At 35.5% G+C, this 25,225-nt stretch overlaps 1 protein-coding gene across 8 annotated transcripts in view; it reads left to right on the plus strand.

The window, feature by feature from the left end:
- The window catches only part of CNTRL (centriolin), a 99,379-nt gene that overhangs the window by 36,872 nt on the left and 37,282 nt on the right, over positions 1 to 25,225 (plus strand). For 4 of the 8 annotated variants that reach the window (XM_079113657.1, XM_079113659.1, XM_079113664.1 and 1 more), the window contains exons 8-17: positions 1,299 to 1,355; positions 3,156 to 3,275; positions 4,113 to 4,341; positions 5,669 to 5,778; positions 9,417 to 9,611; positions 13,958 to 14,111; positions 15,321 to 15,541; positions 19,093 to 19,269; positions 22,007 to 22,141; positions 25,002 to 25,147. In XM_079113657.1, coding sequence (XP_078969783.1) covers positions 1,299 to 1,355; positions 3,156 to 3,275; positions 4,113 to 4,341; positions 5,669 to 5,778; positions 9,417 to 9,611; positions 13,958 to 14,111; positions 15,321 to 15,541; positions 19,093 to 19,269; positions 22,007 to 22,141; positions 25,002 to 25,147 — 1,544 coding nt within the window. Of the gene's footprint in view, positions 1 to 1,298; positions 1,356 to 3,155; positions 3,276 to 4,112; positions 4,342 to 5,668; positions 5,779 to 9,416; positions 9,612 to 9,698; positions 12,310 to 13,957; positions 14,112 to 15,320; positions 15,542 to 19,092; positions 19,270 to 22,006; positions 22,142 to 25,001; positions 25,148 to 25,225 lie in introns of those variants that run through there. The other 4 variants (XM_079113660.1, XM_079113662.1, XM_079113661.1 and 1 more) reach the window with 3 other exon arrangements.

The following is a 25,225-nucleotide window of genomic DNA, read 5'->3' on the forward strand; positions in this document are numbered from 1 at the left end:
GTGTGTGTGTGTGTGTGTGTGTGTATACATGTGCCTTATGCACTCACACTAGTATTTCTTCAGCATAAATTACTTTGAGTGGAATTACTGTATAATTTTCTTTTAAATTTTCCATAAATTTAAATACCCACTTCAAAAAACTTGTGACCGGGCTGGGGATATAGCTCAGTTGGTAGAGTGCTTGCCTTGGGCACAAGGCCCTGGGTTCAATTTCCAGCACTGCAAAAAGAAAAAAAAAAAAAAAAAACTTATGACAATTACTTCCATAGCAGTAAGTGAAAAAAAGGGTCCAATTTCCAACTGAATATTGTTATTTTGAACTTATAATAGAAAATATGGAATGTCATTATTGTTTTAATTTCTCATTTCCATAATTATTGGAGAGCTGAATATTACATATGTATTTATTGGCTATTATGTAATTATTCTTTAAATTGCCATTCATATTTTTTTGTCTATACTTCTCTTACTACAAATGCTTATAATATGTTTAAAAACAATCTGAGCCTTATTTTAAGAATATATATTTGAAAAACATTTTCTGTTAGTTTTTGAAGAATATTTGATATTATCTACAATTGTACATTTTCCTTTTTTTTTTTTTTTTTTTTTTTGGTAGTGTTAAGGATTAAACTCAGAAACTCAGAGCCCCTGCATGTTAGATGTTAGGTACTACTATGCCACTGAGCTATTTTCCCGGCCTCTTTTTGCCCCAAAGGTAGGGTAGGGGGATGGTCTTGCTAAGTTGCCTGGACTGACTTCAAACTTGAGATCCTCCTGCCTCACCTTCCATAGTAATTGGGTACAAGCATGTACCACTGCACCTGCTTTGTTTTCCAGTTTTATAAAATAATTGCTCATGCATTAGAGCAGTTCCTTTATGAAAGAAAAATAGCATTGAGGTTAGTCTTCTGGTGGCCACTCAAACTAGTAGTCCCCTGTCCCAACACCAACAAAATGTTAGTGAACCTACTCTGTCCTTTTGCAAGTCACTTCATTCCTATCCTTCTGTTTACTTAATTTTAAAATGAGGATGATTTGCTTGTCCTGCCAGCTTTATAGACTTGTGAGGATTTAATGAGGTTACAAATGTGAAAATAATTTGAAATGAATCAAGCTAAGTAATGGAAGTTGGTAAATTTATTACTCATAGTTGGAATGAGGATAAGATGTGTCCATATAAGAATAATGCAAGTACTAATAGCCATACCTGGTAAGTTGTCAGCAAAGAGCATTTTTTGTATCATGGCTTAGAGTTCTCCAGATGACAATATCTGTTTGCTTCTTTTTTCTTTTAGCCCTTGTTTTGGTTTCTTGCAGGCCCTTTTCTGCTGATTCTTTATTCTTACTTAAAGGTAGTTCTTTCAGGGCTGAACTGCCTACCATGCTTTTCACGGTTTGCATGATAATTTGTATTCATATGTTTGTTTATGTTTTAAGTTTTGAAACTGGCTTGCCTCTTTGAGAAATGTGCCTGTGTGTATATGTATTATGTTTTGAATGGATTTGTACATAGGGGAGCAAATTCGAATGTTGGGGAAAGAATTTGTATTATCTTTCCTATTGGCAAATATGTTGACTACAGTCATCTCTTGATTTTCCATAGCTAGTACTGCAGCTAGCCTACTTTCCAGTTCCTTTGACTTTTAGTTTGCTGACATTGATGCATTTCTTCAACAGACATTTATTGAGTACTTAACTATCTACTAAGCCTAGGGCTATAAAAGACACAAAAAGACTTTGAAATACATAGGCTGTTTATTATAGAGACCTGTCCAGGCACATTCCATGATATACCTTTGGTTTGGCCTTATTGTCAATGAACTACAGAGAGAGATTAGTTGTTGATTGAGTTGCTTTGTTAAGACTCACGGCCTTATGAGTATTCACTGAAAAGATAAGTAGGCTAATATGCTAGGCACCCTGTAATAGGACCTTGAAGGCAGCGTGGGACCGTAGGCAAGAGTGTTGGATTCAAAACCAGGCTCTTAGAATTGAACACTGCCTCTTCTGCTATCAGCTGTGCAATAAGGCAAGTCCTTTAATTCTTCTGTGCAGCTTTTATCATCTCATAATGTAGTTGTAAACATTCCAGTGAGATAGCAGATGTGTCTCACACAGCATCTAGCCCAGAATTAGTACTCAGATCAGTGTTACGTCCATTTTGACAGATTATCAGGAGGTGACTGTAAGTTAAATTGTGCACGACTGATTTCCTGGCCTTGTAAAGTGCTTGTGTTTATTTATGTTTTATTCTCTTTGGCTTGCATTTTTGTATTTATGAACTATTTCTGCATGTTTTTGTCAGATCTCTATCAAATGCTGGTAAAAGTAAAGATTATAATCACTTAGTGGACCTTTGAAATGAACTCAAAGAGTAGGTTTAATAGAAAGAGGGCTTGTGTTGATAGTAGTAAAATAACGTGGCTTTTACCACTATCTTTTGACAGTCAATCACCAATCTGTGTTTATATATTCAGAAAATTAGATTGAATAATTCATATATCCTCCTTCTCCCAGCTCCAAAAGTTTCTGAGTAACTTAAAAGTTATAGTAAAATTGCTTTATTAAAAATTACATATTTGAATCTGATAAGCTTATTTAAATTCCTAACCCTGTTACAAAGAATGATGTTCTGAACAGTGAAACTTAAGATGCCATTAGCCACAAATTACTATTGCAGCAACAGCACAGTTAAAAGCAATCTCTATTTTCCTCCTTCTCACTGCTCTGAAGTTATTGTCAAGTATTATTCCCCTATGATTTGAAGATATCATTAAAACCAAAGAGCAAGTTAAATAAATTAGTAACTAATTCTTGGGAAATCACGAAGCAGGTATTTAGTAGGCCACTTTAAAGATAGTTAATACGGGACTATTTTTATATTTAGGTAAAACAAATTTAAATGACTTAAAATCTTTATTCTTTGTATCCTGAAATAGTATGTAAACTTCAAAGGTCTTTTATGTGATCTCTTCTGAAACAATAATTTTGTATTTCATTTTTTTATAACAGAGAACTAAGATAAAATTCTGAGTGTTGTGTTATTTGCTAGTTTTTATAAGATAGTTATTAGTGATGAGAACTTGTGGTAACATTGCACTTTGGTACTAACTCACTTGAAACTATTTTGTCTCATCAAATTGGGTTGATAGCTAAAACAGAAGACCATGGAACTAACACGAGCATGTCAGAAGCAGTATGAGCTGGAACAGGAATTGGCCTTTTATAAAATCGATGCTAAATTTGAGCCACTAAATTATTATCCATCAGAGGTGAGCTATTATAATTCTTTAGTAATCCAGAATTAAAGCCAGCATGAAGTGAGGTAGAAGGGGATAGATGGTAGGGAAATTTAAGGGAATATTTTTTTTAGTAATGATTCCACTCTGTTATTATGAGTAATCAGAGTAAACTATGTTTTGGTTGCATCTGTGAGTTAGCTCCTGTATTTAGAACAATATCCTAAAGAGGTAAAAGCCCCAAGAGAATTTTTGCCTACAGCCATATCTCTAAGTAAAAACAGCCTCCTTAACCCTCAGTTACCTCACTTAAGAGAATGATTTGATCAGAAAAAATGCTTTAGTATCATGGATAGTCATCTCCCCACAAGTCTGTTCAGTACTCATTGAGTTCAGAATTAGTCAACCGTTATTGGTACAGATGCTGTAAATATCATGGAAACAGGGGACCTACCTAACTTCTAAAAACCGGTGATTTCAATAATATCATATGTTGTTTAAATTTTAAAAGCCCAATTCTTAAAATTGATTACATTGACATTTTACTGTGTCCATCAAGGAACCAAAATGAAACATCCAGATTTCTGATTGGGAGATTGAGAGATTAAGCAGTGCTAAAAATGACATAATTATGGGCAGTTCTTTAATCAACTGACCCAAACTTTCACTGGTGTAGGAGGAAGAATCCTTTTGAGACCATTTTTAGTTCTAATTCCATTTTAAATAAAAGAGTAATGTTTTCAGCTTCTAAGATGTAGGGTTAGTAGAAATTTGGATGATTGTGTGACATGTTTACCACTAATAAAATGAATAATGTCATTTGATTATTATTATTATTATTAAACCATGAATCCATTATTTTGCTTTTAGTGTGCTGAAATTGATAAGGTCCCAGATGAAAGCCCTTACATTGGCAAATCCAGATACAAGAGAAATATGTTTGCCACAGAGAGTTTCATTATCACTAACGCCCAGGCAGTACAGATCAAGAAGATGGGACCAGACGAAGGAGAACAGCTTAGAAATGCACAGGAGAACTTGAGAGCCCATGTGCCGCTGAACATACAACTGGAAGATAAAGAAAAAAAAATAAGTGCAGGTTAAACAAAGTTATATTAAATTCTTTAGAAATATACAAAGATTGAATACATAGGCCAATTTTGTTTTATAATTCTTTTAATTAAGCATGCTGATAGTATTTATTATATTATCATTAATGTGAAAAGCCTAAAAATACTGGCTTATTGAACAGATTTTTGAAAAATGATTCCTGTTATTGTTGCAAATGGTATGTTTGACAGTAAATGATGGAAACATGTCCAGGGGATCCAAGAATGCATAAATCCCATCCTGCCAATAGGCGTTGGAAGTATGCATTAAAAGACATAATTAGTAATAATTGAAGCAGGTAAAGAATCACTTCTATTGATAATCATGCATGTAGCCAAAACCTGAAGCAGTTCTTTGGATAGGCTGAAACAGAGCACCTTTCTTAGGCCTGGGTCTGTGGTTGAGCTCTGACTTCCTGATGAGCTCCACACTCTGCCTCACCACCATCCCTCCATCCCCCATCTAATTCAAGGGATCTCACCACCTCTGGCAAGTCACATAGAGGAAAAAGTCAAATCAAAAGACACTTTAGGAGTCCCTCAAGTGTCAAACTCTGAATCCACTTACCTACTTAGCTGTATAGATATGGAAAAAAGAAAAAGCCAACCTGAATTTATGTATCCCATTAGTAATCATGGCCCACTGTGAGGCTCTCACCCATCAAATTAGCAGTTCATCTTCCCTTGACTGGTAATTAAATGAAAAATATGGATGACCAGTAAAGGTTGACTTTGCAAGGGCAGAGAGGAAGCTGAGTTCTCCTTGTCTACATTTATTATATGCAAGGCTCTGGAAGGAAAAGGAAAAAAAAATCAGATGTATGTGCAAACTAGCTTCAGGGGTTTATAGTTTCATTGGAGGGTGAGAGAGAGAGGGAAAAATAAATCTGAAATTTGAGGTAGAAAGTGATTGATTTGCAGTTACCTCCAATACTGAATTTTTAAAATATTGAGTCCCATTGTAAAGCATTTGCCTAATCCTAATTATGACTTAGTGGCATATTAAGTTTATATTTCCCAATAAAATCCTCTTTCTCTCAAAATAGTTCATTCACTAATATTGGGAATCTCAAGTATAGTCCCTTTTATGTTAAGAATTTTACAGATAAAAAGATCAATTATAGTTCTAGAGCATACCATGAACGTTTTTTTCTTACAAGGTTAAATAGAGATGAGAGCTATCATAAATAATTTTTAAAATATCTGTTATCTATAAAGACAGAATTTGAGGAAGAAGAGATTATTGCAAAGAAAAATTTTGCAGAAATTTCAGAATTGACTTGTGTGTATATGTGAGCATGGTTTTTAAATTTGCAGCACAAACTCGACTGTCAGAACTGCACAATGAAATAGAAAAGGCAGAACAAAAAGTTTTAAGAGCTACTGAAGAATTTAAACAACTGGAAGAAGCTATACAACGGAAAAAAGTATGTAAAAGCAAAGCAGTCATGCTAAGAGGAAATGAAAAAGTGAAAATGAAACGTGTGTTCCCTCTTTAACCATGTTTATTTTAAAGTCAGTAAGTCTAATCAATCATACAGTAATGAATTTCAGAGTCAAATGTGGTTCTAGCATTTCTCATTTATATTTTCCTTTCATTCATGATGATATCTTAAACATTTTATAAAGCATATAGAAGTAAACGACGGAAAATTCATGTGAAAAGATGTATTTGGTCTACTTTATTGTGAAAGTGACTACTATATCCAAGAGAGTCACTTCCTGATATTGCTTCTAACTTAACCAAGTACCCTCCACCTTTAAGATCCTGGGACCCAGATTAAGAACCAGAAAACATCTCTACTATAGTATGAACATTATAAAACAAGAAACAAACAAACCAAAAAGATATATGATGTACAAAAAGATGAAAGTAGTGTATTCTGAGAAATCACCAAAGTATTTCATGTAAAAGTGGGTAGTTCAAATTCATGATGTAATTTTGTGGTGTGGGGGATTCAAAAAAGGAAGTATTTTGAAATTTTCATTTTTAAATGCATAAAAGGTTTTAGTTACTTACAACTTGTAAGAATTAGTATTTCAAAATTATAATGGTAACTGCATTCATTCGTAATAGGTAGAAAAAAATGTGAAGTCCAAACTGTAGGTTCTTCTAAAAGATAAACCACAGTGTTCCTTTTAAATTACATAGTAACTAGAAATAAGCTGAATTTTACTGGGAGCTTACTATATGCCAGTCACTGACTAGGCTGGATCCTGAGTAATGCACAGAACAAATGTGTGTCCCTCCTTTGTGAACAGACTTGTAGGGGAAATAGTAAACAAGTTTAAAAAGTAAAAAGGGAATATGTAGTTAAACAGCATCAGTATTATAGGAAAAGCACTGAAAATAATTTAGATTATAGGACTCTTGAAGGTGTCTCTGAGGAGGTGGTGTTTTAGATTTTTTTTTTTTTTTTTTTTTTTTTTTTTTTTGAGACCAGGGTCTCACCTTGTTTCCCAGGCTAGTCTATCAATTCTAGGATACAAGTGCTCCTTCTGCTCAGTCTCCCAAGTAGCTGGGTCTATACTTCCACTGTGTTGGGATTGAAGGTGACACAAAGAATGAGAAGGAGCTAGGGAGGCAGAGTAGGAAGAAGAGTATTCCAGGCACAGGTGGCAGTGTTCACAAAGGCCCTCAGACTAAGAATTCCTCAGCTGAGTGAGGGAAAGTATAGTGGAAAATGAATTCAAAGAGTCATGAGTTTAAAGACCATGCCAGGCTTTGATGGACATTTTAAGACTCTTGGATTTTATTCTTCATGCAATGGAAAACCTTTGAAGGGCTTAAATAGAATGGCTCATCTATTTGTCTATATAAAAGGTCACTATGGCCACTGCTTGCTTAATGGTGAAATAGGATGAGAGAGAGAGAATGAAGATTTGTGAATTGGTTAAGAAGCTGGTATTTAGTTCAAACAAGAAACAGTAACAGACTGCATGAATCAGGAAGGTGATGGTGGCTAGGGAGAGAAAGCCAACTAAATTGCATGTCAGATTGGCAGGAGAACTGTCAGGGCTTCCAGATGAATTGAAAATGGGAAGTCAGGTGGAGGGAGCATCAAGATGGTTTAAATAGTTAAATAAGAAGGTGGCGCACTCCTGTAATCCCATTGGCTAGGGGAGGCTGAGGCAGGAGGATCCGGAGTTCAAAACCAGCCTCAGCAACTCAGCAAGGCCCTAAGCAACTTAGTGAGACTTGGTATCTAAATAAAATACAAAATAGGGCTGGGGATGTGGCTCAGTGGTTGAGTGCCCTGAGTTCAATCCTGGTACAAAAAAAATTAAAAAGAATGTTTTACAATAACAGTGGCCAAAGTTTTATATAGATATTTAAATCATTATTTAAATATAAATTGCCCATTTATAAAATATGTTTTGAAAAAAGTTATTTAAAATTTGTAAACCTAAGCCTAGATTATTGTTCTTTACACTGCTTATTTACTTGACCTGGTAGCTAAGGTAAGTTTCAGCCTGGTTCTTATTAATAAAATAAAAATCTCCATTTAATTAGAAGGACAGATATGTGTCCCTCCTTCATGGACAAACTTGTAGAGAAAATAGACAATAAACAGATTTAAAAAGTAAAAAGGGAATATGTAGTTAAACAGCACCAGTATTATAGGAAAAACACTGAAAATATTTAGATTGTGTGTTCATTTGTTTGTTTTGTTTGTGGTACTGGGGATTGAACCCAGGATCCTCTACCACTGAGCTACATTCCCAGCCCTTTTTATTTTTTATTTTTGAGACAGGGTCTCTCTAAGTTGCTAAGGCTGGCCTTAAACTTGCTTTCCTCCTGCCGTGGACTCCTGAGTAGCTAGGATTACAGATCACCTGACTTTAACAAGAACATTTTTATATTTTATAATTCTGTAGGGTGAGATGATCTTACTTACCAGGTAACACAGAATTTTAAATTCTTTTCCTGACTTTGAAATTATTGTGACTATGGGGAATTGTATAATCATCACCAATATTTTGTATTATTTCCTGCTAAGCTTCTATTTGCATGTTTTTTCACACATCTATATAGACTTTTTAAAAAACATTTTTATTAGTTGTTGATGAACCTTTATTTATTTATTTGTATGTGGTTCTGAGAATCAGACCCAGTGCCTCACACATGCTAGGCAAGTGGTCTACCACTGAGCCACAATTCCAGCCCCTGTATAGCCTTTTGAGAAACATTTCTATATTTGTACAAATCTCTGTGCTAAAAACTGTTAGAAGTAGCAGAGAGAGCATAAAATTATAGTTGCTTTATCAGTATTCAGGATTTAGTGATTGACTTCTCTTCATATTTAAACTAATTAGAAATCTGTATTATGATAGTAAAATTATCTAAAGTCGCACAAAATCTCAGTTCCACAATCTCCTAGTGTGACCTTGGGCAAAATATCTAAATTTTCTATAATTCAGTTTCCCTATCTGTAAAATTATAATAAATATGCTTTCTACTTTATATGTTTTGAGAAGTAGGTTGAAATATATCAAGTGTTCAGAACAGTGCCTGGCACATAGTAAGTGCTATGTAAAATCAGCTATCCTTAATACTTATGTTTGTGATTAATATTTTACAAGTTTCTTGTACTAGAATGACAACTATATTTATTAAATTATTAGTTTTCACAAACTAGTAAAATAAGATTTCCTCCATAATAAGATATATGTGGGGAGTGCCTAGATATCTCCCACATTTTAGTTTATAAAGAACCCTGAAAACTGTGCATGGTGGTACACACTTATAATCCTAGCCACTCAGAAGGCTGAGGCAGGAGGATTTCAAGTTTGAGGCCAGTCTCAGCAACTTAGTGAGACTGTCTCTAAATAAATAAATAAGAGCTGGGGATATAGCTCAAGGGTACAGTGCCCCTGGGTTCAATCCCGAGGATCAAAGAAAAAAAAAAAAAAAAAAAAAGAGAGAGAGAGAAAGAAAAAGGGGAAAAAAGGGAAAGAAGCCTGATAGAACATAAAATACGTTTTACATTGTGGAAGTTGTCTTTATAAATCAGTGTTTCTGTCCTTTGTTAATTATTGGGGTGTTGGGGTGTGGGGGAATTAGATTTCAGAAGCAGAGAAAGACCTACTTTTCAAGCAGTTGAGTGGTAGAATACAGCTTCTAAATAAATTACGCCAGGAAACTCTGGATCTGGAAATGCAGATGGAAAAGCAACGGCAAGAAATTGCTGAAAAGCAAAAGGAGATCAAGGACCTGCAAATAGCCATAGATAGCCTGGACTCCAAAGACCCAAAACATGTAAGTAAATTAAGAAATTTCAACTTGTTCTGTTGAAACACTTGAATATTATTCTATCTGGATAGTACTTGTTTCACTATTTTTAGTAGTAGAGTTCTTTCTGAAAGTCTCTTTTTGGTTTGATGTACAATTTAAGTGATATGTATGTATGTATGTATAATGAATATGTGTTACATGTACATATATATGTGTGCATGTCCTATATATTTATACATATATGTAAATACGTGTGTATATACATAGAAAATGTGTGTATATTTCCAAAATAAAACAACTAGTCTTCAAGGAAGTAGCTTTCAGTAAATGACAGCCAAATAGTACACTTAATTAGTAATGGTTCGGTTTCATTGTATTTCAGAACAAAAGAAACTTGCTCCAAGAGGCTCTCCAAACTTCTTAACTCCTTTTCTTTCCTTGCCTTCTTTTTTTTTTTTTTTCATAGTAATATGAAGAGCTGATGGGGGTTCAGAGTTCTTTTTCTACCTCTTTAATCCTTTATGCAAATATTCTACTAAAGCTATTTGTTTTTTTAATATTGTTTTGTTCTTAAAAATGAAACTTTTCTCAGGAGTATGTCCTCCTAAGGTGTGGTCAGATGTGGTCAGAGGCTGAATGATAGGGTCAGGCTCAAATCTTTCTGTCAGTTCTCTGAGAAATCTTACTAATGGCTTATATGTCAGGTAGTATTCCTAAAGTAAGTAAAAGTATTTCCTAAACATTTTTCTGATATATTTTGAATACTAAGTTTACCTTTTGTAAAAATTTTAAGATCTCTCAATTAACTGATAACATGCACATAATTGCTGTAAGTACTTGACAAGTTAGGTAATTATTCTTTGAAACATTTTAGTAAACTATTATGCCTTATGTGTACATGCACATAATGTAATTTGATCAGTCCCATTCCCCAGTACCTTCCTTTCCTCTGCTAGCTCTATTGATCTCGTATTATTTTGATTTAGTGGAATTCATTGTAATATATATGTAGATGGACATAGGATAATTTAGTACATAGTGTTCCCCCAGTACTTTCCCATGCCCTCTCCTTCTCACTCCCTCTCCCTATCTCCTTCTTGTTACCTCTCTTCTATTCCGTGAGATACCTTTGTTTTATTCTTTTTTTCTCTCTCTAGTTCCACAATTATGAAGTCTTTTCTAACAAAAACCTGATTTGATATTAAAATTAAAACCAAAATTTATCTTGATTATTTTAAATAATTTTTATTAGATGAAAAATTACAATTTAGGTTGATAATATTTTATTGCGTTTATTTGTTTAGAAGTCTGCTGGCTGGGTAAGGCTGTGTCCCCAGAGACCAGGCCTTTGTTTATGAATGCTTGCATTCTGGAAGATAGGAAGGAACAGCCCACCGCCCTACCCAACGCTCATGTGCTGCCCCTTCCAGTTCTGTGGTCTGAGTCTAATTAAAACCCAGGTTGTGTGTTTGCTTCCAACAAATGACTGACATTCTTGGCAGATGGAGAGTTTAATTTTCACTGAATCTCTATAAAGAATTACATTTAGAAAGGGGCACAGAGAGACATAGGAATGTTATCCAAGTTTTGAAGGTAGCTAGAATCAATCTGTGCTAGTGGGGCTGGAACATACAAACTAGATTTGAGTTTCCTTTTTGGTTTTGTTTAAAACTATTAAAAGTTAGTTCTTAAGGTTACAGCCATAGTCCCTGCACTAGATGGCATCTCTTTAATTTGTTCACCTAGAGGAGCATCTTTTTCTAATTTATTTGAAGTTGCTATGTGTATTGGCTAGTGGTAGCCACCCTTTTAGGCTACAAAATGTGAGTGAGCCTTTCAGCAAAAGAAAAAGAATCAAGATCAGCATATTTTTCTTTAGATTAGGTACATTTATTTAATTGGCTTGTGTTTAGTTAGATTTTTAAAAGTATCTTCCTGAAAAGCAAAAGTCAACAGTAAAAGTTGGAATGCGATATAGAAAACAAGCACAGTAAGTGCTCACCATGTATCTTGCCTTGTGCCAGTACATACTGGTGAGGTACTTTTTTTTAAATCATCCCATCTAAGTGAGGTGTCAAGTTTTTTTTTTTTTTTTCTCCCTCTCTCTCTTCAACTTGAAGGGGATGAAAATGTGATTTGGAAAGATTAAGGGATTTGCCCCCAAATAATCCTTTTAGGAAGAGGCAGAGCCCTTATGCCAGCTCCTCACAAAGGGATTGGAGGTCTAAGGAAATCATTTCAAAATTAGCTCAGAGGGACCAGGTTTCAAAGGGAAAAGCTACCACTTAAAAATCAAATTATTTTAGTTTTTCGTAGCTAGAACAAATACCGCATTAGCAGATATGATTAAAAGGATCTTGTGTAGATCTGTCGGGAAATGCCCAAAGGAAGCAAAAGGTAGCAGTTCTCCAGAGGGAATTCGACTGAAGCGATCTCCGCGGCGCTGCGGCGTGATTGGCCCTCGGGAGCTTCCTGTGTTTTGATTTAAAGCTAGGAGGGTGGGGCCTGCCGGCAGAGGCTCTCCTGACTGGACAGGCTGGGCTGCCACTCACTTTTGGCCAGGAACGTGGTTTTAGGCGCTGGGAAGTTACTGAGGTTCGAGACACTTGCAAAAATGTGGCTGTCAGGGAGGGAAGTGCACATGAGTTTGAAGATAGCGCTAGAAAGCGTTCCGCCCACAGTTTCTCTGTTCTCATCGGCTCAGGATAAATTCTAAGTTAAGGTATGATCATTTTCTCTTTCTGTACAAAGGACTTAGAGGAGGAGGAGTCAGATGTAAGTTCCTGTTTTTGCAATAACTCTTTTGTGAGCTCCATTGGAGTAAACATTGCAGGATCTGCTGTTGCTCAGTGTGTTTAATGCACATCATATTTTGAACCAAATTTTTTTATCCTGCATATGAAGTGGTTTCAGTGAAATTTTAAATGGCGAATTTTAAAGATATGAGTACAGTGGTTGTTTTTTATTGGTTCTTGAGCCATAAAAATCCTAAGTTTGATTAAGATGTAAGCTGGTATCTGCAGTTACCTTTTCAGAATGATTTCAGATGGGTATTTTGGGGAATGTAAGGAAAGACAAGATTTGAAAATGCCAAGTTTTACCAGTAGTAAAATAAAAACCTTCCAATCAAGCTGCCACTTTGTTCTTCAGAAATGAAAAGACATTTCTTTCTAGTATTTGGGGGAAGCAGATGCCTAAAATTGACAAATGTTATGATCTAATGGGTCTTAAACTTGAGAATTTTGGTGTTTGTTGCTCAGACTCTGATACAGATTTCTCTTCTGATAACTTTTTCATTAGATATTGTGTTCCTTTGATCCTGTGGGGCAAATTTAGAGTCATGGGGGTGGGGTGGGGTGAGTAGGAGGGCAGAAGTTCACTGGGGAATTATTTTGTCTCCATATGAACAGTTGCCTAAGGAGACATGAACAAATTATTTGATGGATCTGAGACTCATTTTTCTTATTTGTGAAACAATGGGTTAGAAAAGATCAGTGATTCTCCTTTTTTTCCCCCCAGCACATCTAAGAAATAATACAGCCCAATCCTTTCAGTTAATAGTGTCTCTCCAATGCAGTGACTATCAGGGTGTGTGGGTGTGTGAAAGCTGTTTTTTCCACCAGAGACCTAGGTGGTGGTGGAGGGGTGTGTGTGTCTCCCCAAGGTCTTTGAGGTCCCTCCCTGCTCCCGGTTTATTGAATTTAAGAGCAAAATGTTTGTTTGCAGAAGAAATTGAAAATAAACTTGAATTCCAAGTTAGTATTTATCTTATATCTTTATTTTTCCTAATAAACTTTTTTTAGGGCACATTTGATGTAGGGGTTTTTTTTTTTTTTTAAATGAGGTCAAAAAGGCATTACCTATCAAAATTTTCAAAATATTAAAACATCTCATAAATAAAAAATATCTCCTGTAATATTTCCATCCAAATATAATCCCTTTTAATGTTTTAGAATTTTTTTTTAGTCTTTTTCTATAAACATAATATATGTCAATATAATAAATTAACTTTCTGGAAATTTTTTTATTTTTTTATTTTTATTTATTTTTATTTTTTATTTTTTGGAAATTTTTTTAAAAAGATACCTTTTAATGCCCAACAGATAACACTGAACTTGACTATGTTATCTTCTAGCTGTGTACTTGGAAAAGTCACCTATCCTCCCTGATCCTCAATTTTCTCATTTGTAGAAAAGATATGATTCTTTTATCAGGTTATCTTGAAATTTAAAAGCATTCACATGAAAGCAGTACAGAGCCTGACACAACATTAATGCAGATCACTTCATTTTTATTTTCTAGTCTTCCTTTAAAAATGTTTTTAAGGATTATTATTTTTAAAAGTCTAAAGAACTTGTTTTTTAATTCAGTCCCACATGAAGGCTCAGAAAAGGGGCAAAGAACAACAACTTGACATTATGAACAAGCAGTACAAACACCTTGAAAGCCGTTTAGATGAAATACTTTCTAGAATTGCTAAGGAGACTGAAGAGATTAAGGACCTTGAAGAGCAACTTACTGAAGGTGAGAATTTAAGATTGATTTAAGATCAATCAGTTTCAATATTTGAAGAAAGATGATATGCAGACAGATATTAAACTAGATATTTCTTAATTTAGTTCAGCTTTTAGTGCTAGTATTTGATTGGGAAATACAGAGTACTCAAAAATGTTTAGAAAAATTTAAAAATTACTTTAGTATGTTTTGTTGCATTGCTGCTAGTGAGTCAGGTCAGTCCACCCAGTGAACCAGAAGTCAGTAGATGATGATGAGAAACTCTGCCATGTGATTGTCTTCTATGGAATAAAACCCCTTCAGCAGCAAAGAACCATTGGCACCTGGGAAGTCAACATGTAGTTATAAGAAGAGTGTAGAGCTGGGCACAGTGGCACACGCCTGTAATTCCAGTGGCTCCAGTAGCTGAAACAGGAGAATCGAGAGTTCAAAGCCAGCCTCAGTGAGAGCAAGGTGCTAAGCAACTCAGTGAGACCCTGTCTCTAGATAAAATACAAAACAGGGCTGGGGATGTGGCTCAGTGATCAAGTGCCCCTGAGTTCAATCCCCAGTATCCAAAAAGAAGAGACTCAAAAGAACTTTAGGATCTACTTTCGCGATGTTAATTTAAATTGTGGCATTCCCATAATAGTGAAAGAAGAAGACAATAGGAACTTGGGCTCAGTTTAAAAAATGGTACAGTCCCTGTTTTGGCACTGTCAACTGTGTCATCTTGGACAAGTTATTTCTCTCTTGATCATGAGCTGTTGGGAGAATTAAAAGCGAGTGTTCTTAAAGTGGCAACATAGTGGGTACCCAGTGTCTGGTGTGATTTTTTTTTTTGTTTTGTTTTTTGGTTTTTGTTTTTGAGTCTTCAGGTTACAGTATTGGAATAGTCTAGTCTTGTATATTGAGCAATTTTGTTTTGTGTTTTCAGCAACAAAAACGGTTTTGCTGCATATTTTTACCATTTTATTTGGAAATTATTTAAGCATTTTGCAGCATGAATCAGGCATTTTGTCAATATTTCCCACTAAATATACTATTTTTATCCTATACCTGCTTAATATTTCTGTACTGTGAATAACAGGAAGAAAAGTATTACTACATCCTGAAAAAGAAAAATAAGATAGGATATAATTAGAAGCTTAATTTCATTCTTGGCTAGCAAGAAATCGCTAAGGAGACAAAGCAATGCTTTTCAAACATACATTATTAACCTTTTTCTGTCTTGCTTAGGCCAAATAGCAGCAAATGAAGCTCTGAAGAGGGATTTAGAAGGTGTCATCAGTGGATTGCAGGAATACCTGGGAACCATCAAAGACCAGGCAACTCAAGCCCAGAATGAGTGCAGGAAGCTACAGGAAGAGAAAGGGACATTGTTGCAGAGATTGACTGAAGTCAAGCAGGAGAGGGATGAACTGGAAATAGTTGCTATGGATGCAGAAAACATGAGGAAGGTATGATTTGTTTCTTCCTGCCTGTTTTCCTTAACTTCAGAAGTAGATGATGTTTAAATTAAGTTAGTTGAAGAAGTTAGAAATGTGCAGTTATAAATGGCATAAAGTAATAGTGGCTATGTAATGATTTCTTTTTTTCTTTTAAAAACTTGAAAGTTTTTTCTTATTTATCTGTGAATCATTTTTACTTTGCTAAGAAAAGAAGGATATTTTAGCTGTGCTCCCATCCCTGAAATGTATTGTTGTCAAATGACTCTAAAGAATATAAAATTGTATGAATTAAAAATACTATACTAAATTTTAAAAAAGAACAAAAGCAAAAAACCACACTTCATGTTCATATTATTTGCTCAGCAAAATTAAGCACATGGTTTAACTTATTACACTTGATACTTTTGATATTATTTTATAGCTAACAAGACAGACACATTTTTATAATTATACCTTTCCATACCTGATATGTTGCCCATTTATTAAGAGATTTTACTTGCCTTATTTAATTTGGCAGGCAGTCATGCATGAGAACCACACATTCCTAAACCTCCTACTCATTAGGGCTGACTTCAGACACTTGAATTAATGTTTTTTAATATTATAAATTTTCTCAGGCGTATCAAAAGTATCAAATATATATTTAACACCACATACTCATAACCCCGTTTAATAAATAAAACATTACAGATAAACTTAAAAACTTCTATGTACTCCCTTCCAAAGGTAACAAAATCCTGAATATGGTTATTATTTCCCTACATCTCTATTCTTTTTTGGGGGGGTTGTTGATGGACCTTTATTTTCTTTATTTATATGTGGTGTTGAGGATCGAACCCAGTACCTCACACATGGTAGGCAAGCACTGTACCACTGAGCCACAAACCAAGCCCCTCTATTCTTTTATTATATATGTAAACATTTATTTGTGATTTTTAAGACAAATGAAAGGTATAGTGTACTTATTCTTTGGCACTTCCTTTCATTTATGTTTTTGAGAATTATGCACACTGATTTTGCAGCTCTACTTTATTGATGTGTTTGGCATCCCATTGTATATACGTAGTTATTATTTATTCATTCTCTTTTGTGGGGGACAGTTGGGTAGTTTTCAGCCTTTTGCTATTACAGACAATGCTGGGCATGACATTCTTAACACATCTTGACCCTGGGGACTGCTGTAGTTTGGATAAAAATCTTCAAAAGCCCATATGTTAAAGTCTTTGTCACCAGCCTGTGGAATTATTGGGAGGTAGTGGAACCTTTAGGAGGTGTGGCCTAGTGTAAGAAAGTGAGGTCAGTGGAGGTGTACCCTTGAGGAAGATATAGAGACCCCAGCCTCTCTCTTTCTCTCTATTTACTTCTTGGCCTCAGTGAGATGAACAGGCCTCCTCCACTATGCATTCTTTGGTCCAAGTGACCATGGAATGAAACCATGAACCAAAATAAATCTTTTCTCCTTTTAAGTTGATAATCTCAGGTATTGTCATGGTAAGGGAAATCTGACTAACATGGGGACTGTGATCAGAAGTAGAACTATGGGTCAGAGTATGTGCATCTTTAATTAACTTCACTAAATATTGTCAAATTATTTTCCATAGTGATTCTGTCAAGTTCTACTATCAGCAGCAGTGTGAGGCTTTTATTTTTTAAGCTTTAATTTGATTTATGTTATTCTTATTTATCATTCACTCAGTTAGCAATAATATTTTGCCCCATTTGCTTTATCTCATATATCATTTTACATGATTTTATGTATATTTTAAAGTAGATATTTTTCCAAACCACTTGATAATTAGTTAATGACATCATCTGCCTTTGCTTCTTAATATTTCAGCATGTGTTTCCTAAGATATTTTTTCAGGGTAAAAACAGATTAACTCTTAGATTCAGAAAATGTAATATTTTGTCAAACTTCATGTTTGCCATGCTGCTGAATTTTAAATGATATCTCCCCCACCATCTTTGTATTATGAAAATTTTTGCACATACAGGAAAGTTGAAGTGCTTCTCTGTGAGCCCTCTTAGATTTAATATATATTTTGCTGAATTTATGTTCTCTCTCTCACAGATAACATTTTCTTTTTCTTTCCTGATCACTAGAAAGTTGCAGACATATCACCTTTTCATCATACATCTCTTAAAATGTTTCCTATATCACTGTTGTACCATTATTACACCTAGGAAAGTTAGCAGTAATTCCCTAATGTCATCAAAGACCTGAACCATATTCCAGTTTTCCCAGTGATCCCAAGAATGTTTTTATAGCGTGTGGACATGTGGACACATGTGGAAGGTGTATGTGTGTATAGAATCAAAGCGAGTAGTGCTGTAGATTGTCAGACATTCTGGATTTGCCTGATTTGTTTCTTGTGGTTTGTTAAATTTGTTCCTCTGTGCTCCATATAAAATAGTATCTTATTTTAACACATTTTCCTCTGATTACTGGAGATGTTGAGCATTTATTTGTGTATTTGCCATTTAGGTTTCCTCTTCATTGAATTGCCTATTCATATTCTTTGCCTTTTGTTGTGATTTTTGTTGGATTGTCTTTTTTTTTATTCTGGATATTAGTCCTTTGTTGATTTTATGTGGTATCTGCATTTCACACAAGAAGCCCCAGTGATTGAAATGTCCAGTGGTCTTTGGACCACCCACTGAGATATTCTTCTGTAAAAGTTATCACAGCATCCTCCTATTAATCTGGAATGGTTTGATCTAATTCTTCAAGCTCCCAAATAGATAGGTGAAAACTCTCAAAAAACAGCTTAAAATGAATTAGAACTGCAGTATGCTAACCAATATGTACTTATATTCTTAGAGCACACATTTAAGTTTTCTCATCCTTAATATTAGAGAGTGCCAATCCCATTTTCTTCAGTGAAAGTACTGTGGTTTAATAGGAAGAGCTATGGACTTTGGAGTCAGAAGTCTAGGTTCACATCCTGATTTCATCCTTTTTCTAGCTATACCTCATTGTGCAATTTATTGAGATGGTCATTTTCCAGTTCTTCATCTGTAAAACTTCAAGTTGCCTTACACAGTTATTGTGAAGATACAATAAATAAATGTGAAAACATTTAGTCCCATATCTGATAGAAAATAGGCCTTGGGGCTGGGGTTGTAGCTCAGTGGTAGAGCGCTGGCCTAGCATGTGCGAGGCACTGGGTTCGATTCTCAGGACCACATATAAATAAATAAAGGTTCATCAACAATTAAAAAAAAAAAAAAGAAAAGAAAACAGGCCTTTAATTTTATCCTCTTTATTTTTTTCTATCCTGTCTTTTTTTTATATGTTTTCAGATTCTCTTAAGGTATCACACAACTGGTTTCAGGAAGCAATGTGTTGGTAGCTTTCTGACTTTTCTGATTACATTTAGTCAGGCTTCTTCTGTTCTCCAGTTGGGCTGTGCACTGCCTGAGGCTTCGTCATGCTGCTATCCTTAGGCAGTGGCAATTGGCTATCCTCAGTTTATGGTGCACAAGTTACTTAAAATGACTTGCAGATGCTTCAGCAGCATAGTGAGGGTTCCACAATTAAATACACTGAACTTTTTCAGGAACTTGCAGAACTAGAAAGTGCCCTCCAGGAACAGCATGAAGTGAATGCTTCCTTGCAGCAGACTCAAGGAGATCTCAGTGCCTATGAAGCTGAGCTGGAGACTCAGCTAAAACTAAGAGAGGCTGAAGCCAGCCAGCTCAAGGAAGAGTTGGAAAAACTCACAAGGCTTAACCAGGTAAGTGAGAGTCATATTGCCAATCAGAAACTAAGTTTCTAACCCAGGCCTCAAGATGTCACCTTAAGATAGCACACACCTCAGGCTCAGGAGGCTGAGGCAGGAGGATCACAAGTTCAAAGTCAACCTCAGCAACTTACTGAGGCCCTAAGCAACTTAGCAAGACCCTGTCTCAAAATAAAAAAGAATGGGGATAGTTAAGTGCCCCTGGGTTCAACCCCTCGTACCAAAAAAAAAAAAAAAAAAAAAAAAGCCATCATCCTACCTTTATTTTATCTTAAGATTAAATGCTCTGTAATACAATATACATAGAGCAACATTTTCCAAGTCAGACTTTCTAAGTTCAAATACTAGCCCTGTGTGACCCTGGCGAATTGCTTCATGACTCTGAGCCTCCCAGCCTCTTCTTACTCTGTGAAATGACAAAAGGTTAGGGCAAATGAGAATGGGCATGCAAGCAACTGGTAGTTGATGTTCAATAAATTCTGGTTTTTTCTTTCTCAGAATAGCTTTAAGGAACTTCTCTCAACTTGCTGTTAAATTTTACTTTGCTGTTTCCTTTTATGGTTGGTTGAAAGAACCACTAGTTTATTGCACTTGAAAATTAGAGTGAACATTATCCATCCAATAAATATCTGTTGATTGGCCATTGAGGTCCAGGGGTTGTGGATGCTCCAGGGAACAGCACAGACATGGTCACAGTCCAGCAAATGGAGAAGGTGTGGGGGAAAGAAAGGAACAGTGTTCTGTGGCAAAGAAGTGGATGGTCAAGGAAGGCCACCCTGTAGCAATGATGTTTCATCTGAGGCTTGAAGAATGAGCAGAATGTGACTGGGAAGAGAGGCAGGGACATGAGGGCTAGGGACAGGAAGACAGAGGAGCAAGGAGACAGGATACACTGCATTTGAAGTGCTCAAAGTGTCCCTCCAGGATGCCAAGTGCGAAGAGAGAAGAGTGGGGAAACAGAGTGAGAAAGAAGGCCAAAAAGACTGGCAAAGCCATCTGTACTATATTCTCTTTTTATTATAAAAGTATTTTTTAATAAATTGATGTATTTCAATTGTAATTTGACAGACCAATGCTATATCAAGGTAGCGAAAGTGAAGATTCCTGGTATTTTTATATAAAAACTTTGAATGACTGTACATTTGCATTCAACTTCACAAGAAATTATCTTCAGGTCCATGATGATTCTTTGACAGCTGTAATTCCTTTTGATAGTGAAGAAGTACTATATTCTTTATCAGATTGAAAATATGGTTTTATTTAGGTTGTTAACCAAATGGTCTGCATCTTCCTACAGGAAAGACCACCTTTTCCTTCTGCCTGCTAAGAATCCAGGTTCAGGACTCTACTTTGATTTTCCTAGAACCTTGCTTAGTCAAGGCCTTTTTTCTTTTTGTTTATTTTATTTATTTTATTTTATTTTATTTTTATTGTGGTGCTGGGATTGAATCCAGGGCCTTGTGCATGTGAGGCAAGCACTCTACCAACTGAGCAACATCCCCAGCCCTAAAGCCTTCTTTTATAAGTATGACGATCACCTGTTTAGATTGCTTGTCTCGTGGCAGCTGGACTCGGAGTTTGGTGAATGCCCAAACTCAGCGCCTGGTACATGAGAAATATCAGTATGTGCACATTGGATGAATATGAAATAAGATAGTTTGAATCTCAAAAATGCATAAAAAAGAGCATTCATATGATTAGAAGGGGAACTAAGAGTAGGTCTGGTTTATTATAGTAATTATGTTATTGTATTTTCTTATCAGATATCATTCACTTGCCATTTGTCAGGGTTATACTTCTTAGAGCACCAAATTTTGCAAAACTACAATTGACAGATCAGAGCCACAGAAAACAAGAATTTCGGGGAAAATAACAGTAAATACATATTTTACAATAGCAAATAAAATTTCCAAATGGTATCCTTAAAAATGGCTTTTTTTCAAGACAGCCCTTACTAGTTTCAACTTACATATGTATATATACATTTATGTATGTGTGTGTGTGTGCATGAGTGTGTATTCTTTTGTACTTTCATTGTCTTTTATTTTTTCTAAATCTTTTTAAAAAATTTTTTTTCTATTAAATTTTTTTTTTTACTTTTATACACTGTATTTTGATTCATTGTACACAATTTCCTAAGTCTTGATAAAAATGTTACAAGAGCCTGGCCTTTTTATTGAGCACTTGGCATTGAAAGAGACACTCCCCCTCTTAGCACCAGGACTGCCAGAACTGATCTTCAGACCATACTTTGAGAATATGGAACATTAAAGTTCTTGCTCCTTTGATCTAAAGATCTACAGATCTCTGGTACACTTCAGTTACATGAAATCACTTGTCAAGCTTGTTCAATGCAGATTCCTGGGCTCTACCATAGAGATTTTCACCATTCAGTCCAGAATGGAGTCTGGGCATCTGCATTTTTACTAGATACACCAAGTGATTTTAATATATGTATTTGAGGACATAGTTTGCTTTTGAGGGTGGATGTTTGGTGCCACCCTGAGATATTTTGATTTGATGTATTCAGGCCTAGCTGATCTTGATGCTAATTCTTTAAGTATTAATAATTTAAAAGACATGCAAAAAATTATCTTGGGTTTTAATTTTCAGAGTACAAATAGAAACTGTTATTAAAATATAGCTTGTGTCTATACGTGTATTTATGCCTTTTTGGATCATAAATTATTGCCGTTTTACACTTTCATATTGTTGCCTCCTGTGACAACAGTTAGAACAATCAACACTTCAAGCAGAACTTGAGAAGGAAAGACAATCCCTCAAGAATGCCCTTGGAAAAGCCCATTTCTCAGAAGAAAAGGAACGAGAGAACAGTGAACTCCGCACACAACTTAAGCAGCTACAGGTGCAGATTTGTTGCTTTGAAATACTCTTTTACATAGATCACCCAAAGGTGATCTCTGTAGTCAGGCACTTAACAACCTGTCATAACATGTAATGTGCAACTCAAATTACTTTTAAAAAAATTCTGAGCAGGGCAGTACTATAGCCTCTGATCCCTTGTGACCATGGTGTGAAGATTATTAATATAAATATTCCTTACATTGTTAATGATGATGTGAAGAGATAGAAACAATGTCAGTAGGAAACAGTGTACTATGTAAATTCACGGAGGAAATCAATACTTTTGTATCTCTCTGAGAAGCTGATTTGTTACCAGACTGAGTTATAAATCTATTTTTAGATTTATGCATTCCTCTTCAGCTGAAATGTTTGTAATTATGAATTTAACTGGAGTGGGTCATAGTAGGATTTCTTAATTGTAAGCAGTTTTCACAATCCTCAGGATGCTATTAAAAATGAAATGATTTTATATTTGTGGAGAATATATTACAGAATATCTTTGTAGCTATTCTCAAAATAATATACCCAACAAACTAGTTGGACAGGATTTTCCTGATAATTAAACTCTATCAAAGAAGACAAATGTCTTCGTAACAAAAAGTACCTGAACCAGCAGTCACATCTTCAGATCTGTGAGATTGCGGCTATGTGGCCAGCTGAGGGGGTCACTGCTACCACCAGGAATAAAGGAGCAGTGTTTATTTGTTTTGGGGGAAGACTTCCAAAACACAGTGCAGGGAGGATTCTGATAAATAAGACTATGCTTGTGCAAATTTTCTCTTTTTAACACCACAAACATGTTTTTCCTCAAAGTTTAAGGAAATCTGATAATGTAGAATTTTTAATTTTTACTGCTGTCAGTTCAACTTCTGAAGCAAATACCATAAAAGATGTACATGTTTTCCATTCTTGTGTGAGAGGTGTGTGTAGTGAGTATGTGTGTTGGTCTTCACTGGATTTTTAGTTTTTATTTTTACTATAAGAATTTTCAAATAATCAGAAAAACAAAGAGAATAGTCTTATGACCCTTTAATTGTCCATTACCCAGTTAAACAATTGTCTGTTCATCATTCATTTAGTTCACCTCTTTTTGACCAGGATATTTTAAAGAAAGTCTCATCCATCTTTGTTTTACCTATAAATACTTAAGTATACATCTCTTAAAGAAAAACACTAAAATATATTCTTTGGGGACTTTCTCCAAGGTAGAAGCTTTCCAAAAGACTGGCCATGCCATGGGACTATCCTGATTAAAGCCAGCTCCTTTGGTCCTAACCTTCCAATAGGAAGCCCAAGTTTATCCCACTCTACATTTTTCTCAGAAATCATTTGTTGCAGTGAACTAAAAACTGCTCTCAGGAGCTCAAGAAAGGAGACAGCTTGCTGGGAACCAGAGTCCATTCTATCAGTTTTCAGGGGCCATAGGGCTCCCTTGTTTTTCCTTCCCATTTTCTCTGGGAATTGTATTTGGCCCAACATGGACCCCCAGCCCTGAGCTAATGTATCTTTTCAGGTTCAGCAGTTATTTTAACTTGCTGTACTGAATCTTGGATCAAATTGCGAAGAGTGAGAAGATGTTTTTTTACTAGTCAGTGAATTGGCTAGCCTGGGGTCACATTACCTGTGGCCAGGATTAGATAATACAGATATTCCTTGATTTACAGTTGGGTTTTATAGGTTGAAAATACCATTAAGTTGAGCTGGGTGCACCTGAAATCTGAGCAGCTCAGGAGGTTGAGGCAGGAGGATTGCAAGTTCAAAGCCAGCCTTAGCAATTTAGCAAGGTCCTAAGCAACTTAGTGAGACCCTATCTCAAAGTAAAAAATAAAAAGGCCTGGGGATGGGGGCTCAGTGGTTCAGGGACCCCAGGTTCAATCCCTTATGCCAAAAAAGAAAAAAAAGAAGAAAATACTGTTACATTGAAAAATGTTTTTAATATTCCTAATCTACTGAGTAGCATAACATACCTTAGCCAACCTTAAACAGAGTACTTCCTTAGCATGAAGTCAGGCAAAGTCATCTTAACACAAAGCCAATTTTATGGTAAGTGAATAGGTCTTGTAATTTATTAGAAACATCATGGGATACAAAAAACCAAAAAACAAAATATGAAAAACACTGGTCACACAGTACACTGTAGAAAATGGGTTTTTTCATGGCTGACTGGGAGCTGCAGCTTCCTGCCATCAACACAATCACGAGGAAGCATCATAGTACATACTACTTGCCTGGAAAAAAATTAGAAATTAAAGTTCAGTTTCTTCTTAAAGTAGGGAACTGTCTGTGGTGTAAAAATGGCTGCATCAGAGCACCGAGCAGGAACAGTTTGCATAAGAAAGGACTCCAGGTGGTACCAGCATTTAAAACATTAATTGCAGTTCTGAACCAGGTGCAGGTGTCCCAGGCCTGTAATCAGTGGCTTAGGAGATGAGGTAGGAAGATGGTGAGTTCAAAGCCAGCCTCAGCAAAAGTGAGACACTAAGCAACTCAGTGAGACCCTGTCTCTAAATAAAATACAAAAAAAAAAAAAAAAAAAAAAAATAGGGCTGGGAATGTGTCTCAGTGGTTGAGTGCCCCTGAGTTCAATCCCCAGTACCCCCCACAAAAATAGCAATTCTGAATTCTCCACTTTAGGTAACAGTGTTACACTGAGTTTGAAATAGGTTAATCATTCAGTTATTAATACAAAAGAATATAATCAGGATATGGAACTTTTTTATAATTTAGGAAAATTTAGCAACTTTTATTTGAAGGAGGCACTATCTGAATTTAGTTCTGTGATCTAGATATGTTGATTAATTTGTTAGTAGTGAAATAAGCTGTCATGTAACAGATACTTCCCATTCCACCTCCCTCCATAGGATGATAATAACCTCTTAAAACAGCAACTTAAGGATTTCCAGAATCACCTTAACCATGTGGTTGATGGTTTAATTCATCCAGAAGAAGTGGCAGCTCGTGTGGATGAGCTAAGGAGGAAACTGATTTTAGGAGCTGGGGAAATGAGGTAAGGAGAAATCTAGACCTCAAAGCAGAGAGCGTGCCTCACACCTCAGAGTATGAGCTTCAAAGATGAACTTATCTT

The sequence above is a fragment of the Sciurus vulgaris genome (genome assembly GCF_902686455.1).
Source record: "Sciurus vulgaris genome assembly, chromosome: 15".
Taxonomy (NCBI): Eukaryota; Metazoa; Chordata; class Mammalia; order Rodentia; family Sciuridae; genus Sciurus; species Sciurus vulgaris.